The sequence below is a fragment of the Phoca vitulina genome, unplaced genomic scaffold (genome assembly GCF_004348235.1).
Source record: "Phoca vitulina isolate PV1807 unplaced genomic scaffold, GSC_HSeal_1.0 scaffold18, whole genome shotgun sequence".
Lineage (NCBI taxonomy): Eukaryota > Metazoa > Chordata > Mammalia > Carnivora > Phocidae > Phoca > Phoca vitulina.
In genome coordinates, this window is record NW_022589721.1 from 23,980,466 (window position 1) to 23,995,685 (window position 15,220).

Sequence of the window (15,220 nt, forward strand, 5' to 3'; positions counted from 1 at the left end):
GGAGAGACTGCCTTCAGCACCCGGATGCTGTGGTGGGGAAACGGGGTGAAGGGCCGACTTTTAAATTTTTTCATCTTCGTGAATCATCTTTTCACCCGTTTGAACTGATCAAGGGCCAAACTAAGAAAATAATTAAAATTGATGTGTTCGGGGCTTTAACACAGGTGAAGGACGCTAATTCAGAAGAGGAGACGGAACTTCACACTCTGAGAAAGCCGAATGACTGACTAGAAACAGATATTGTTGCAACCTTATAATTTCTGCTTTAATGGCGATCAAGTTAAAAAATGTACAGTTCCACTTGTCCATACTATTCCTTTATAAAAGGCAGATTTCGGGTAAGCTTCTAAATGCATGCATAATGTAGAGGCTAATGTTTCCTGGCGGTCCTCGGTTCCTGGAAGTTGAGCTTCATCAGGTGTGTCTTAAGCTTTTGTCAAAATAGTCGTGAAGGATATTTTAGTTTTGCATAATGAGGTAATATCTCAGGGGCGGGCACTCCTCACCAGAAGACAGTATACACCCACCTGGCCTAACCTGCACGAGGCCGCAGGGACCGGAAAATGCCACAAAGGTGTTGGGTGGGTGACTATTTTGTGGAAGGAGTAACACTTACATTGAACCAAGCACTTCTCTGTAATAAATACCCAGGTCGGTTTTTGTGGCTGTAAACTGTGTACACAGATAAAGTACAGGCTGGTCTGTCGTGGAGCTAAGCTTCACCTGGAAAACAGAACCCCCCTCTTTGCTAATGTTGCATTTGCAGTAACACAATTGAGAATACTGTTTCGTTAGGGACACAGGGTGGATTCTCTGCCTTTCAACGGTTGCTGGAGACCACTCTTACTGGCAAAGCCAGCAGTTCCTAGATTCCTGGTTTCGTCTGTCTGCTGGGACAACAGCACAGAGGCGGAAGTGCGAGATGCCCGGGACGGCCGTGGCAGACCAGGAAGGCGCGCCGGGTCCCAGGGCCCCCCCCAACACTGGCGAGGGCAGAAGCCCACAGGGTATTTACACACACCTTATCCCCTCCTGAGGTGGCCCTTCCGGGACTCTCTCGTTCTGTAGCAGCTATATACACACGTGTGCACGGGGTTACGTGGAGGCAGCAGTCCTGCGTGAGGATGTGGACGATCTGAAGGTTCTGCTTTTTGCTAGTCGGACAGGATGTGAACAAAGGACACTGGGAAGACCCCCTTCCTTTCAGGCTGTCCTTCGATATGCCCAATCTGTAGGGAGAAGAGAGAGTCGTCAGGCTGGAGGCCGGCAGCTGCCCACGGACAAGCCCCGTGGGTCACGGTCCCCGTGGACTCGGCCCACAGGCCCGGGATGGAAGGCACGCTGACCCTCCCCCACTCTTTGGGGGACTACACGCAATCGTAACAGAACAACTAACAACAGAAGGTGCAGCCCACTCCGCGCACACTCGGCCGTCCCGTGAGGGAGCGCTTCCTGGGACGCTCAGCTTCTACCCCGAGTGTCCATTCCCCTCCGATGCGTGAAAAGAACCTGCCCGTGGCCTCACACAGGCTGCAGACTCCAGAGTCCGTGCTCTTCACGGGGTGCACAACTGCCTTTCCTGCTGAGCGACCTCAGACAAACCTTGCTGGGCCTCTTGTCTGTAAAATGGGGCTAAAATACCCTTTCCTCTCAGGCCTGTGCTGAGATTACATAAAACATCACACGGATGGGAAGGGCTGCTCTGGGAGAACTTGTTTCCTGGTTGCCGTGGGGGAAGGAGACGGTGAGGGCAACTCCACGGTCCGCTGCCCGAGCCCGTGACCACAGTGCCCCGCGAGAACTTCCCGATGATCTCCGTTAGACCGACACTCGTCGCGTTAAAGAGAATCCCATCGCGAGCCTTCGACAGGAAGAGCAGGACACGCGCCTGGCTTCAGATGACAAACGCAGAGAGAGGAGGGGGCTTTAGGAGCCGGGCCAGCTCTCCTCTCCATCTCCACCCGTAAAGCACCCGCGGCGTCCGCGGCGGCTGGAGCAGGGCTGCGGGCTCCCCGGGCTGCTTCCCTGGACCGCCAGGCCTGTGACCTCGGGCCGCTTCTCTCATGCTGGAGTGAACCGACTGCAGACCTGGCTTACCCGCCTCAGGGGGCCTTAGGCGGCTGGCGTCCTGCACGTGAGCGGGTTTGTGAATTGGAAATCATCGTTTTTATGTCTGGCTCGGCAGAATTTTCGCCGAGGACGATGGTAGAGGCACCAGTGAGAACTTCCCACTTAGCCCCTCTGGGTCCTCTGCTGTCGTCACAGGTTTCTTAGCAAAGGATCTGGTCACTGCCTGTGTATCCCCAAGTGAGTTTTCGGGACGTCCCTGTGAGGCGGGGTTACTCCTGTGCCATTTCTGAACAGGAATCAGGCTTATGGAAGGGACATGCCTTAGCCAAGGCCAGAGAACGACTCAGCGACTCACGCCAGGGTCTTCAGAGCCCATCTCCCTGTCATGATTCTAACGTGACTCTGGAGCAGGCTCCCCACCAGGAGCAGGCCCAACCCTAACAGAGGCAGGAGGGGCCACGGGGGCCACCCCCAGCTGGCCCCCCCCCCCCGAAAGAGAGAAAAAGAGGCCTCATCACTTCCTTCGGGGCGTCTCAGCTTCAGCACCCCGCATATTCTGGGCCAGTGATTCTGTTCTCCCAAGCATCCCTGGCTTCCATTGGCCAGAGCTCAGAGCACCCCCTTCCTGGGTCCTGACCATCAAAACTCTGACACTGCCAAGGGTCCCTGGGGGGCAAAACGGCCCCTGCCCGAGAGCCCTGCTTCGGTCCAAGCAGAATCCCCACGGCTGTGATCAAGAGTCTGGAGGCACTCTCCAGGCCCAAAGAAAGAGAAGCCAAAGGTGCACGCGCACCTGTGCGTACGTGCATGTGCGTTTCCGGGCCCGAGCAGGCTCTGCTGGCTCAACTGTGAACCACAGGTCCCTCTCTCAGCAGACAGGACGGGGTCCCTCTGGGCTGGTGGCACACAGCTGCCAAGGGAGCAGGGTCCCCACGCTGATGCTGGGAAACACTCAGCCAGGAGAGACGTGAGGCCACCACTCACAACGCCCCTGGCCTGCCGGCTGTCCCAGGAGCCTCACTCCCGATGCAGCCGGAACAGCACAGGCCCACTGGGCTGCCCTTCTTGTCACTGAGAATCTGCACACGGCCACCTCACCATCATTGTGAGGACAATGAGGCCTTTCCCTCCAGACACCTGGGCAAGTTTTCACGTAAAAGGGATTGTTACAGACACTTTTCATCTATTCCTCTGAAGTCAAGTGAGGAAGGTATCATGCCCCACTCGACAAAGACAGACTGCAGGCTGGGCGAAGGAAGGCTGGAGCCTAAGGACGGCGTGCAGTGGTGAGTAGAGGCCAGTTTTGAGGCTTTTGCAAACCCTCTGTGCGCCCTGGGCTTCAGGCTCTGGGCTCAGAGATGCTTCGGAATCTTGCCTGCCTGCCTCCTAGCTGTGTCACATGCTTAGCCTGCCCGAGCTTTGGCCTCACATCCAAAAAAACCTGCGGCTCACAGGTTGCGCGAGCACGAGGGGCAAGCCCAGGCACACGTTAATCCTCCCAACCCCGTTTCAAAGCTCCGCGGCTGCGTCTCTAGCATGACCGTGGTGAGGGAAGACAGCCAGCGAGAACGCTGGGGGGGCATGAAGCGGCCGGCAGGGTACGTACCCACCACTCCTGGTCCTCTTCCCCTGTGACGACGATCACCTCCCCCTCCATGAAGGTGAGCTCATCGTCATTGTCCGCCTGGCAGTCGTAGATGGTCTTCACTCGTCTCACCTTGTTTTTCCCCTTCAAGACAGAAACGGGGCTTCAGCGGGAATAAAGGACACACTGACTTTGGGAGCGTGATTTAACCTCACTGCGCCTCAATTTCTCCTTTGTCAAGGGGGAGGCCCATCTGCCAGGCGCCCAGGTGCTGGGTGCTCCCTCTCTCTTCCCCGAGCACTAGGACGGAGCCTGGCATTCGGGAGGGCACGCTGCCCATCATGTTCATGGGAGGGCAGACTATGGGTGGGGATCGAAATCCAGCCCCACCAAAACCCCTGAGGCACCCTGCCCTCCCCCACCCCCAACAGCAGCTTGCAGAGATGACACCAGAGTCTAAAAATGGTTTTGGGAAACATGATGTAAAGAAAAATGTGCAGCTTCTGCATACTGAATGCACAGCATAAACAAATTTCTCAGTCCCCTCACGCAAAGTACTAAGTCAGCACATGCTGGTTAAACAGGGTGGCGGCCTGGGGTGGGAGGATTCCAGGCAGTTCCCCAAAATGTTTTTTTTTTTTTTTTAAGATTTTATTTGACAGAGACACAGCAAGAGAGGGAACACAAGCAGGGAGAGTGGGAGAGGGAGAAGCATGCTCCCTGCAGAGCAGGGAGCCCGATGTGGGACTCGATCCCAGGACCCTGAGCTCATGACCTGAGCCGAAGGCAGACGCTTAACCCACTGAGCCACCCAGGCGCCCCTCCCCAAAATGTTCTCATTCACGATCAGTTTTCACTTGCACTTTTATCTGTTGGACTTCTGGTTCTTTGCAAATAGGAAGATGGGAATAGAGAAAGGAGGAGGTTTCTGGTGCCTAGCTCATTCAATAATTAGTATTAAAAAAAAGCAAGCTGTGTTTCTCCATGTTTTGGGTCCAGTGAGTTCTCTCTGTGCGCCAGTGTCTCCCTCAATCCCCCCGCACCTTTCTGCGGCCCGTCCCAGGGCAGTGCTGGCTGGAGCAACCACGGCAGTGCAAGGCTTAGTCGTCTTAGCTCCAAGGCCCGCAGGGGAACACTGATCATGGGGAGGATTAAATGAGGGCACAAAACCACTGTCAAGTGCAGAGCATGAGCCGGGATCCTGCACAAGGCCATCTGGGGCGCCTGGGCTCCCGGGACAGTGCCCTCGTGACGAGCACCTGCCATACTGAATACGGTGCCCTCCAGCCTGTGGGAGAATGGGTGTTCTCCCGACCCCTCCTTTAGCGTGCAGGTGCCACACTCTACGGCAATGCTATTTTTACAACGAGCGGGGGCAGAACTGTGGTGTGGAGTGGGGGGCCTTTCAGTTCCCTCATGAACCGGGCTCCCTCAGCCTGGGAAGCCAGTGCCCCCGCTCTGGGGTGCAGCCGGGGGCAGGACCAATGGCCACTGAATCCTCCGGGAGCACCTGTCCAAAAAAGGGTTTCTTGGGAAATAAACATTTTTATATTAAAATAAAATCGGTATATTTTAGAGCAGAAAGCATTTCATGAAAAGGAGGGAATGTGGGATTTCAACCGAATTCTGCCTGCACCAGTCTCTTGGGGCTTTGCCTCCAGTCCCTCCGAGAAGATGCAGTGAGAACTGAGTGGATGATTCTCAGAACTCCGAGAAGGAACCTGCCTTCCTGTGACTCTGAGAAAGGACAAGTGTCATCCTCCCGGCTTTAAGACAAGGGTGACCCCTTGCTGAGCGTCTGCTCGGTGCCGTTCCTCGGTCACCGCACTTACTGCCTGTGAGCTCAGCTGCTGCTCCCGCTCCTTTCTGTGTCCAAGGGCACTGAGGCCCAGAGAAGTAACGGCCCAGGTCATGCGGTGACAGCAGGTCGGGCAGCCACCTGCTGGAGCCCAGCGCCCGCGTCCCTAACCACTGGGCTCAGCTCCGCCCGCCGCCGGAACCACAGCCGGTGCAGGTGAACAAGCGTGCGATTTTTCTGTGTTGCTGGAGCACACACCCTCCCGCTGGGTTTCGGGGCGCGGCAGGGGGGTTTGCAAAAGCCTCAAAACTGGCCTCTACTCACCGTATTGATTTTCCTGGGCAGTGGTACAGGCGTCTCTGGCAGGGTGGGGGTGAGGTCATTGGAGTCTTCGGACGCTTGCTTTTGGATGGTGTCTCGGGACTGCACGTTTGGGGAGAGATCCGCTGGGTGCGACTTCTGGGTGACGTCGGGGGGCTGCTGGGCCTTGGGGGAGACCTCTCCAGTCTGGGACTTGGCCAACAGGTCTCCCAGCTGCGGTTTGGGAGGCAGGTCCTTCATCTGCGGCTTGGGAGGTAAGTCTGCCAGCTGGGGTTTGGGGGGCAGGTCGCCCAGCTGGGGCTTGGGGGGCAGTTCTCCTGGCTTCGGTGGCAAATCTCCGATCTGGGGTTTGGGAGCCAGTTCTGCGGGCTTCGGGGGCAGGTCTCCAGGTGGTGGCTTCTGCGGTAGCTCTGCCAACTGCGAGGACTTCTGGAAGATCTCGGGCGGGCTGCTGGCTTTGTCTAGGGAGAGGTGATGGCTGGTTTCTGTTTTCCTTAGTGCCACTGTGGGAAGCAAGCACAGGGACAGAGGTCACCGGAGGGGGCCCTGGGGTGGGGGAGCGCTGCCCCCTCCTTCAGTCACCGGGAGGACCAGTGGAGAGTGAGTGCCTGCTCCGGCGCCAGACCCAGGGGCACAGGTGTGCACTGCCTGTTCTTACAGGATAGAAGCTGGAAGCCTGGAAGGCGTCCACATGACCATATGTGATTTCATGCCTCAGTCATGTAAGAATGGGATGTCCACACTAACCCAGAATTAAAAAAAAAAACAAAACAACACAACATGACTGGAATACAAACAGGTTACAGAAAATCAGAAGTATAGAGTTAGGTTTTCCACAAGCCTATCCCCTAAATGTGCCATACTTCCTTCCGGACTCTTCCACATGCTTTCCATACATAAAACTTTGATCTGCTTTTATCTAAATACTGCTTTTGCAAGAGTATTTGCCAGGTCAATAAAATTCCTCTAGCGGCAGTACATAATTTTTTTATTTAAAGATTTTATTTATTCATTTGAGAGAGAGAGAGAGCACGAGCGGGGGAGTGGGCAGAGGGCAGAGGGAGAAGCAGGCTTCCCACTGAGCAGGGAGCCCAATGCGGGGCTCGATCCCAGGACCTCAGGATCACAACCTGAGCTGAAGGCAGACGCTTAACCGACTAAGCCACCCAGGCGCCCAGCAGTACATCATATTTAATGTTGCGTTCTGTCCCGTTCTGGAGCTGTATCAGAATTCATTATGAATTCCCCGTGTCCCTAGGATTCCTATACTACGTAAGAGGTCAAAGGTCTCTCCTCTGCCACCTCCCTCACCCCTCTTGAGGGAACCTCTGCTACATTTTGGTGATACACCACGTGTACTTAATCCCATACGTGGATTACAACACACACTTTGTCTGCAACTTCATTTCTTGCCCACTTAATATGTTTGGGCGAATGTGCTAGGCAGGTCCTCCCTATTCTCTGTACGGCCATGGCTGTGCCAGTCTGCACCGTGTGGGGATGCTCGTCTGTGGAACCAGCCCCACAGCTCTTCGCACAGCTTTCGGTGGGACCTAGGACACTAAGGACACGTCTCCAAGACCAGCTCCACCATGTACTTAACTTGCTGTGTGCTCTTGGGTAAATGATACAACCTCCCTGTGCCTCCCCTTCTTTATCTCTAAAACGTGAGTTAATACAGGTAAAGAATTTCCTAACAGAGCCGTGGCTCTAAGTACCTTATAAGAGTATTACCACTACTGCAGGGCAGGGTTCTCTGAGGCCAGGATTTGTACTTTTACTTATTCTTGGAAGTATGGCTCCTGGTATAGAGGCCAAGCACGGAGTGCGCATCAGCAAGGGGACAGCTGACTAAGGCACACCAAGAATTTTATTCTAGAAGTACAATATATTCAGAAAGATATTCTTACAGTCCGTTAAAAACAAAAAAAAAAAAAAAAAGAAAGAAAGAAAGACAAGATGAACCCCGGTGCAGCAAACCGTCACAGCTGTATCGTGGCGGCTTCTGCTTGTGCCCTGCTTGGCCGCGTCCCAGCTCGCAGGCTGGCCCGACCTTCAGCTGACATGGCTCAGCTCACAGAGTCCTCTCCTACAGGTCACAAACTGGGAAAAGGAAAGTCTAAGGCAGGCAGTGAACGGGGAGCTGGGGGAACTCCCCGGGGCAGCGGGGCTGGCCAGCCTTGCTGTGCGCCGCTGACGGGGTAACAGAAACTGCAAGTGCTGGGTGGACAGAACCCCAAAGCACTCAAGTCCGGTTCAAGGAACTGATCCCTTAAGAAGGATCGGAGCCAGGCAATGCGATGCTTGCGCCTGAAAGCTCAGCATGGCGCCGTTCACGGTGGAATGGCTGCACCCCGTGCGGCTGCGCAATGACAGGGCCTCCGTCACACTTCACCGCACCAGACGGTGGAACACTACGCGGCCAGTAAAAGTCATTTGTGATGGAAAATGTTTCTGATGTATCATGTGAAAAAAGCACCCCAGCTTAAATCGAAACCTAAAACAAAAAAAGTACAGTAGAAAGGATATACCAAATTGTGTATGTTGGGTGATATGAGACGGCGGGTGGTTTGTGCTTTTCTTCTCTTTGATTATCTGTATTTTTAAAAATCTTCTAGAATGAATACATGTGCTTTTATAATGGGTAGAAACAAAATAAGAAAAGAGTTTCTCCTCTAGGGAAGCTTGCCCGGCCTTTGTCTATTTGATTTCCAAGCTGGTTTTGTGTTTTCCCCTCTCCAATTAAAAGTCCTTTCTAGGGTTGCCTGGGTGGCTCAGTCGGTTAAGCATCTGTCTTCGGCTCAGGTCACGATCCTGGGATCGAGTCCCACGTCGGGCTCCCCGCTCAGCAGGGGAGCCTGCTTCTCCCTCTCCCTCTGCCTCTCCCCCTGCCTGTGCTCTCCTGCTCTCTGTCAAATAAATAAAATCTTAAAAAAAAAAAAAAAAGTCCTTTCTGAACTGCCTTTTTAACTCTGAAGGGCTGACAAGCCAACTTTCCCCCAAAGCTGGAACACAGAGAGTGCACCGCTGGAGCGAGGCCCATTAGGAACAAGAAAGGATCAGGAATTTCCAGGCCGACCCCCACTCCCTGCGAAAACCCGGGAGATGGTGTAGCTGGGGTGCGCAGGCAGGACTGGGTGGAAGGCAAGGGGACACGCTCCTTTGAAAAGCACTACCACCCCGAGTACAGCCTACTAAAACGCTCTTCCCTTGGCCATCATCATTCCACTCCTGAGAATAGCTTCTAAGAACATAACTGAAGAAGAGGAGGCAGAGGGAGAAAAACTGTGCAAAAGTCTGGCCCCGATTCCCAACCAGAGGGGATGCTGCAGACAGCGGTGTAACACAGGGCCGGACGTGAGCCCTGGCCGGTGGCCTCATGCAGTGGTTCTTTTTTTTTTAAGATTTTCTTTATTGTTCATTTGAGACACAAAGATACAGAGACAGAGCACAAGCGGGCAGAGCAGCAGGCAGAGGGAGAGGGAGAAGCAGGCTTCCCGCTGAGCCAGGAGCCTGATGCGGGGCTCGGTCCCAGGACCCTGGAATTATGACCTGAGCCGAAGGCAGACGCTTAACCCACTGAGCCACCCAGGCGCCCCACTGTGCAGTGGTTCTAACAGAGGATGGGTGAATGGGTCTGGGCTTTGAGTGCAAACAGCTGCACACTTCACACACACAGACAATCAGCCAGCATCTTCCTCTTGACAGAATACCACCTCCACCCAGGAAGCAGTTCTGCCAAAGCCTGAGCTTGTATCTGATGGGGTCTCAGGATCCAACTTCCGACTGACATGTGGAGGACAGAGGAACATGTTTAACAACCGCATGGGGATGCAAAATCCAAACTGGAAAAATCTACTAGGACGAATAACCCAGTTCTTCCAACATTATGTGTTACCAGAAAGGGGGAGAGATGCACGGAGACCTTCAGCCTAAGAAACCTAAGAGGCTGAATGAACTAGACCTTATTACATTCAATCTTGATTTGAACAATTTGTTAAAGAAAAAAGGTGTTTATGAGACAATCAGAAACGTAAACTGGGTATTTTAAGGTATTAAGAAATTTTGGATTTTCAAAATATGATAAAGCATCTGAGACGTAACGGTATGCAGTGTGTGTAAGTGGTATGAGGTCCACATCTGCTACAGACTGCCTGGGGGCAGGAAACAGACAGAACAAGCTCAGGTATGACCTGATCATTGCTGGAGATGGGTGATGAGCATCTGGGGGTGAGGTGGAGAAGTCTGTATTATACTATTCTGTGTTTTAAAGTATTTTTGTCTGGGGCACCTGGGTGGCTCAGTCGTTAAGCGTCTGCCTTCGGCTCAGGTCATGATCCCAGGGTCCTGGGATTGAGCCCCACATCAGGCTCCATGCTCCGTGGAGAGCCTGCTTCTCCCTCTCCCACTCCCCCTGCTTGTGTTCCTGCTCTCGCTATTTCTCTCTGTCAAATAAATAAATAAAAGTATTTTTGTCTATGTTTATTATGGGCAATTTCAAATCCAGTAAAAAGAGATAGCAAGAGAAAAGAATGGGAGAAGTACAGTGAGGCGGTGGTTGGAGGGAGACGGCCTGGCTGGGATGCTCACAGCACGCTGGCTTCTGGTGGAATGGCTCAGAGTGAACGGCACATGCCAGGGTGCCATCCCCGAGTTGGGGAGGGGCGGGGCTGGTGCAGAAGCACGGGGTCCACCTGAGGACATGGCAGGCCACTTCCTGGGTGCCACGTGCAGGCAGGCAGGGGCATGCGGTGGGCCGTGAGGTGCGGGGGCGGGGGCTCACATCCTGTTCACTCAGAACACAGAAGCGAAGTCGTTTCGAGAACAGAGAAGGTGTGAAGGAGACGGGGACTAGGGAGGGCAGGGGCAAGTCAGTGGATCCTGCAGATGGAGGGCTCCAGGCAGCCTCAGAGGACCACGTGAGCTCAGCAGACAGGAAGCAGAGCAGAGCCACCATCCTCACTCTGCTTCTCCATCATGTGCAGGTGTGTGGAGCCAGCCCAGAGCGGGTCAAGCGAGCAGAACCAGCACAGGAGCGGTGCGGAAGAGGAGGAAGAGCGTTAGGAGAGATGATGCTGGCTCAGGACCCCTCCTGAGGGACAGTGAGAAAGTGGCAATGGCCACAGGGGTGGGGGCGGTGGGGCTAAGAATCGCTGTGGTTTGGGAGCAAGAAGAAGGGAGCTGGACAGGCAGGTGGAAGGAATCAGTGGTAACGTGCGGTCGATGGGGGAAGAGCACAGGGCTGAATCAGGGCAGATCGTAGACAAGTGGGAACAGTGCTCCGGAAACACCTCAAACTTCTCTGGGATCAGGACAGCCCTTTGGGCAGAGGTTAAAAGAAGAAAACAATGACTTGAGATAAAGACTCAGTAAATCCGGGGGAAGCTTCCTCTGTGTTCCACGCAGAATGAACCAGCAGCTACCTTTTATTGTAGGACACAGAAGCCCAGTCAGTGCTCCTCCAAATATACCACTTTCCTGAAGACCTTGGGAGAGGGGTGGATCCCACCACAAATCCCTAACTTTGACTTCTGGGGTCAAAGGTCTTGCCGTCAGTACTGAAACCCATGGAGCGGCCACAGGTCCTCTGAACCCCATCTGCACCTAGCGTGGGCCCTGTGGCCTTGCGGACCTAAGTGAGGATGGACAGGATGAACCAAAGGCGTCTGTGGATGTTCTCAGCTCCCAGGCTGGAGCCAGCAACAAAGAAGAGGGAGCAGATAAGACAACGGACATGCTGGTCTTATGGATGAAAAGCTCGATCAGGATCCAGGAAGATTTGGTCAAAGAACCGAGTGTCTTTGCTTGGCAGGGAAACATTGCTTTCTTGTACTTCTCAGAGCATGAGGATCTCTACTTTGCATGATGGATGCTTTCCCAGGGAAGGATTTCTGTGCCACAGAAAGCGAGGGGCTTTCTGAAGCATGATCTCATTTCGCCCTTATAAAACCTCATGAAGCAGGTATTCCTGCCCACATTTACAGGTGAGGAATCTGAGGCTTCGGGAAGCTTCCGAGTCCCCTGCCCAGGCCACTTGGCAAGTGAGTGGCAGAGGTGGTACTTGGACTGTGTTTGCAAGAGGAGAAAGAATGGTATCCCCAGACCCAGGGACGATAACATCTTCTAGAAAAGGACAGTGGTTTTTTGGGAGAAGTATGGTGTTTTGCTAATCACAAAAACTGAGTTTATAAATATCTTTCTTCGTTGAACAGATATTTATTGGGCACGTACTCCATGCTAGGTGCTGCTTTAGGCATCTGGGATCAAGCCATGAACTAGAGAGACAGAGACAACTGTCCCCTTGGAGGGTACCATGACAATCTAATTACGTGAACACGAGAAAGAGAAATCTTACCTTTCTGAGGTAGTTTAGGAAGAACTCTTGGACCAAGGGCAGTCTTTGCAGAGCTGGTGCTAATTAATAAATAAGAATAATTAAGGATCTCAAAATGCTGTAATATCATTAAGTGATCTAATATTCAAGGAAATTACAAGAGTTATGCTGAGTTCTCTAAAAACCCTTTCAAAATTTCTTTAACAAAAGATTACAGTCTGTTTTCCACTATTCAAAATCTGCCTGGCTGGGGAGGACCCAGGAAAGGGTGAACAGGCCAGCTCTGTGAATGATAAAGCCACCACCTCTTCCCCTCGAAACCTGTCCTCAGAGGTAAAATGTCTGAGCGCCCGGTGGAGCATGGCCCCGGGGGACCACATGGAAGTCCGTCTCCTCGTGGGATTCTATCTCTCACCCTAACTCTTGCCACCCCCACTTCCAGGGGAGGACACTGAAGTCTGGGGCGTTTCAGCACAGGGTCCCAAGGCTGGCCGGGGAGGAGATGTAAATGGAGACCTCGCTCTGTTTAACGCCAGAGCTCCCGTGTCCCCCGCGGCACCAGAGCAGAAAGCTTGGGTCTCAGACCTCCAGGCTTTCCCTCCGCTTGGAGCACTTACCAAACGAGTAGGGAAAAACACCCAAGTCTCGGGAATAGGAAGTCCATCCCACGGGGTCTGAATAACGCAGTGTTCCTCCCCATTCCCCTGCCACCACCGACATGCCAGGGCCGCGGGCTGCCGCAGTGCTCCTTTAGCAAGAGGCTGGAGCTATTCTCAGAGGACGCCAGGGCCCTGCAGCCTGAAGGAGGAACAGCAGCCGAGCACCGGAGTCCTCCGTGCCAAGAGCCCCTCTGAATCTCTCGTTTGTCCCCTTGTGTCCTATGATGTCCCAAGAATTGGCTTTCCCCTCTTTCTCTCCTAACTGCATTTAAAGGAACAGGGAAAGCCAAACCAAACGAACAAAACAGTCAAAGAAGATGAAATGCACGTGCTGTCACTTCCTAACCACTCTCTCCTCAGCTCTTGTGAAATCCTACTGCCTCCGGGCCATGGACATAATGTCCCTGCGAATCCAGAAGCGGTGAACCCCTCTGGAGCGTGTGTTTCTCACGTCCGGCCTCGGCATGTTCTCAGGGAAGCACACCTGCTGATTACTGACATGAGCACGATGCTGGTTCCTGACCAAGGCCCAGGGTCAACACTGAACACCCGTGGGCCTGGGCTGCTTCCTCTGCAAAGGAACACGAAGTCGCTGCTGTGTGCACGTGGCTTGATTCTGCTTAAAAAGCATTTTGTGGGCACTCTCCACGTATCAGACACTCTCCCCCTCTGGAAGAAGACGCCGGAACTGCAGTCTGAGCCCGGCCCCCCACCCCCCCGGGTGGAAGTCGGAACCCAAGGGGAGGGGACGACGGGACGTGGAGTCTGGAGGACAAGTGGGTTGAGTCCAGCTTCGACATCTGCCACCACTTCACCTCTCAAGTTCTCGGGGCCGCTCCCTTGTCTATACGATGGAGGAAATAGTAATCGGCCTATCTGACAAAGTTGTAAAGACTAAATAGGACAGTGGCATTAAAATAAATGAGAACTTTGTTTTGCTCTTTGATAAACTCTGGAAAGCAACCCCCACATACCAGCTGACTCCTTCTCCCTAAGGTTTTGGGACTGTAAGTGGCTCTTTGTGTCTTTATCTCAGATCGGGCCTCTAGAGAATATTCTTTGCGTTGGGATTGGATAAATGTTGCCCACAGAAGATCTTCCAAAGACCCATTTCTGTGAAAGGATGGAAGGAAGGGATGCTGCTTTTAGCCTAGCCTAAGAAAATCATACAAACGGGGCACTTGGAAAGAGTCCTATTTTTATGTCTGAAAATCTCTGGGCTGTCAGATTTCCCTGAGAACTGTTTTCATTCTCAAGTCCGCAAAAAGGAGTCAAGAGTAACAAAACAAAGCTACTTAGTTAAAAAATGAAAAATACAACCTCATTCTGGTAGACTCTGACATGAGGGAAGTGAGGCCAGTCCCCACTGGGAACCGGAATGGGGGAGAACCTGGCACTGGACAGCCCGGCCTGCCAACGTGCCGGGGGACAGTGGCTTGTCATGGGGGCCTGACGGACGGGTGCATACTGACAGTCCACATTTCGTTTCTCCTCACGATCAGGGGCGGGCCACACTTTGAGCAAACTGCCACCAACACCCCTTTCTAGAATTCCGAAGGTGAACTATGATCCCAGCTGAGGGAGAAACATGAAGGCAGCTTACCTTGATTGCTGAGACAGTCCCTCAAACTTGTTTGTGGTCTTACTTGATGATGATGGACCCACATCGTTACCTACAGGGAAAATCAGATGTCAAGTTGCATCTTCAGGCAGGGGAATGGAATAAGGGGACTCAGGACTTGACAGACAGGCACCCCTCTGGTTCCAGAAAGGAACTGAAAAGTCTCGAACTAGAATGGTATGCATTTGTAACTTTGAAACAAAACTAGCACCATTTTGGGCTCTGACAGTATGTTTTGTTTTGTTTTTTGTTTTTTTTTTTTTGGTATTCAAGGACGATGTCAAAAAGATGAACAGCCCACCCCCAGACAAAGCCTATAAGATCACAGGACTTTGGGGATGTCCCATTGGCTCAGGATCTTGTCCTTAGCTTGGGCTCAGGGAAAGAAGAGTAAAACCTCAAATTCACCCAGAGGTTGCAATGCCAGACTAGGCCTGGCAGCCAGACTCAGAATACACAACCCACAAACTGTGTCTGTATGGATGCTATTCAGTAGGATGGTGATAACTGGCCATCTGTGGGGCGAGACTCTCAGTCACTCTTGCCATCACTCACTCAGACATTAGCATTTATTAAGTACCAACTAGGTGCAAGGCATGGATGGAGAGCAGTGGCCCAAAAGCAAATCAAATGTCTCTGCTCTCGCCGGGTTTCTGATCTGGCCTGGGCAATGTACATGTACAAACTAGACTGATAATGTGGAATGAGGTCAACGGTGAACAGGGTTGTGTGCTACGGAAAGGAAATGGGGTCAAAACCTCACTGGTAAGAGGAGCAGGAAACGTCCTCACTGGGGGACGAGGCACCTGAACAGTGAAGAACTTTCTAATCG

The 15,220-nt window shown here is 52.9% G+C and overlaps 1 protein-coding gene across 10 annotated transcripts in view; it reads right to left on the minus strand.

The window, feature by feature from the left end:
• Positions 1-240: 240 nt before the first annotated feature.
• The window catches only part of ASAP1 (ArfGAP with SH3 domain, ankyrin repeat and PH domain 1), a 344,878-nt gene continuing 329,898 nt past the window's right edge, over positions 241-15,220 (minus strand). For all 10 annotated transcript variants that reach the window (XM_032415481.1, XM_032415484.1, XM_032415490.1 and 7 more), the window contains 5 exons: positions 14,371-14,440; positions 12,130-12,188; positions 5,778-6,277; positions 3,677-3,799; positions 241-1,229 (listed from right to left, as the gene is read on the minus strand). In XM_032415481.1, coding sequence (XP_032271372.1) covers positions 1,155-1,229; positions 3,677-3,799; positions 5,778-6,277; positions 12,130-12,188; positions 14,371-14,440 — 827 coding nt within the window. In that variant the 3' untranslated portion in view covers positions 241-1,154. The remainder of the gene's footprint in view (positions 1,230-3,676; positions 3,800-5,777; positions 6,278-12,129; positions 12,189-14,370; positions 14,441-15,220) is intronic.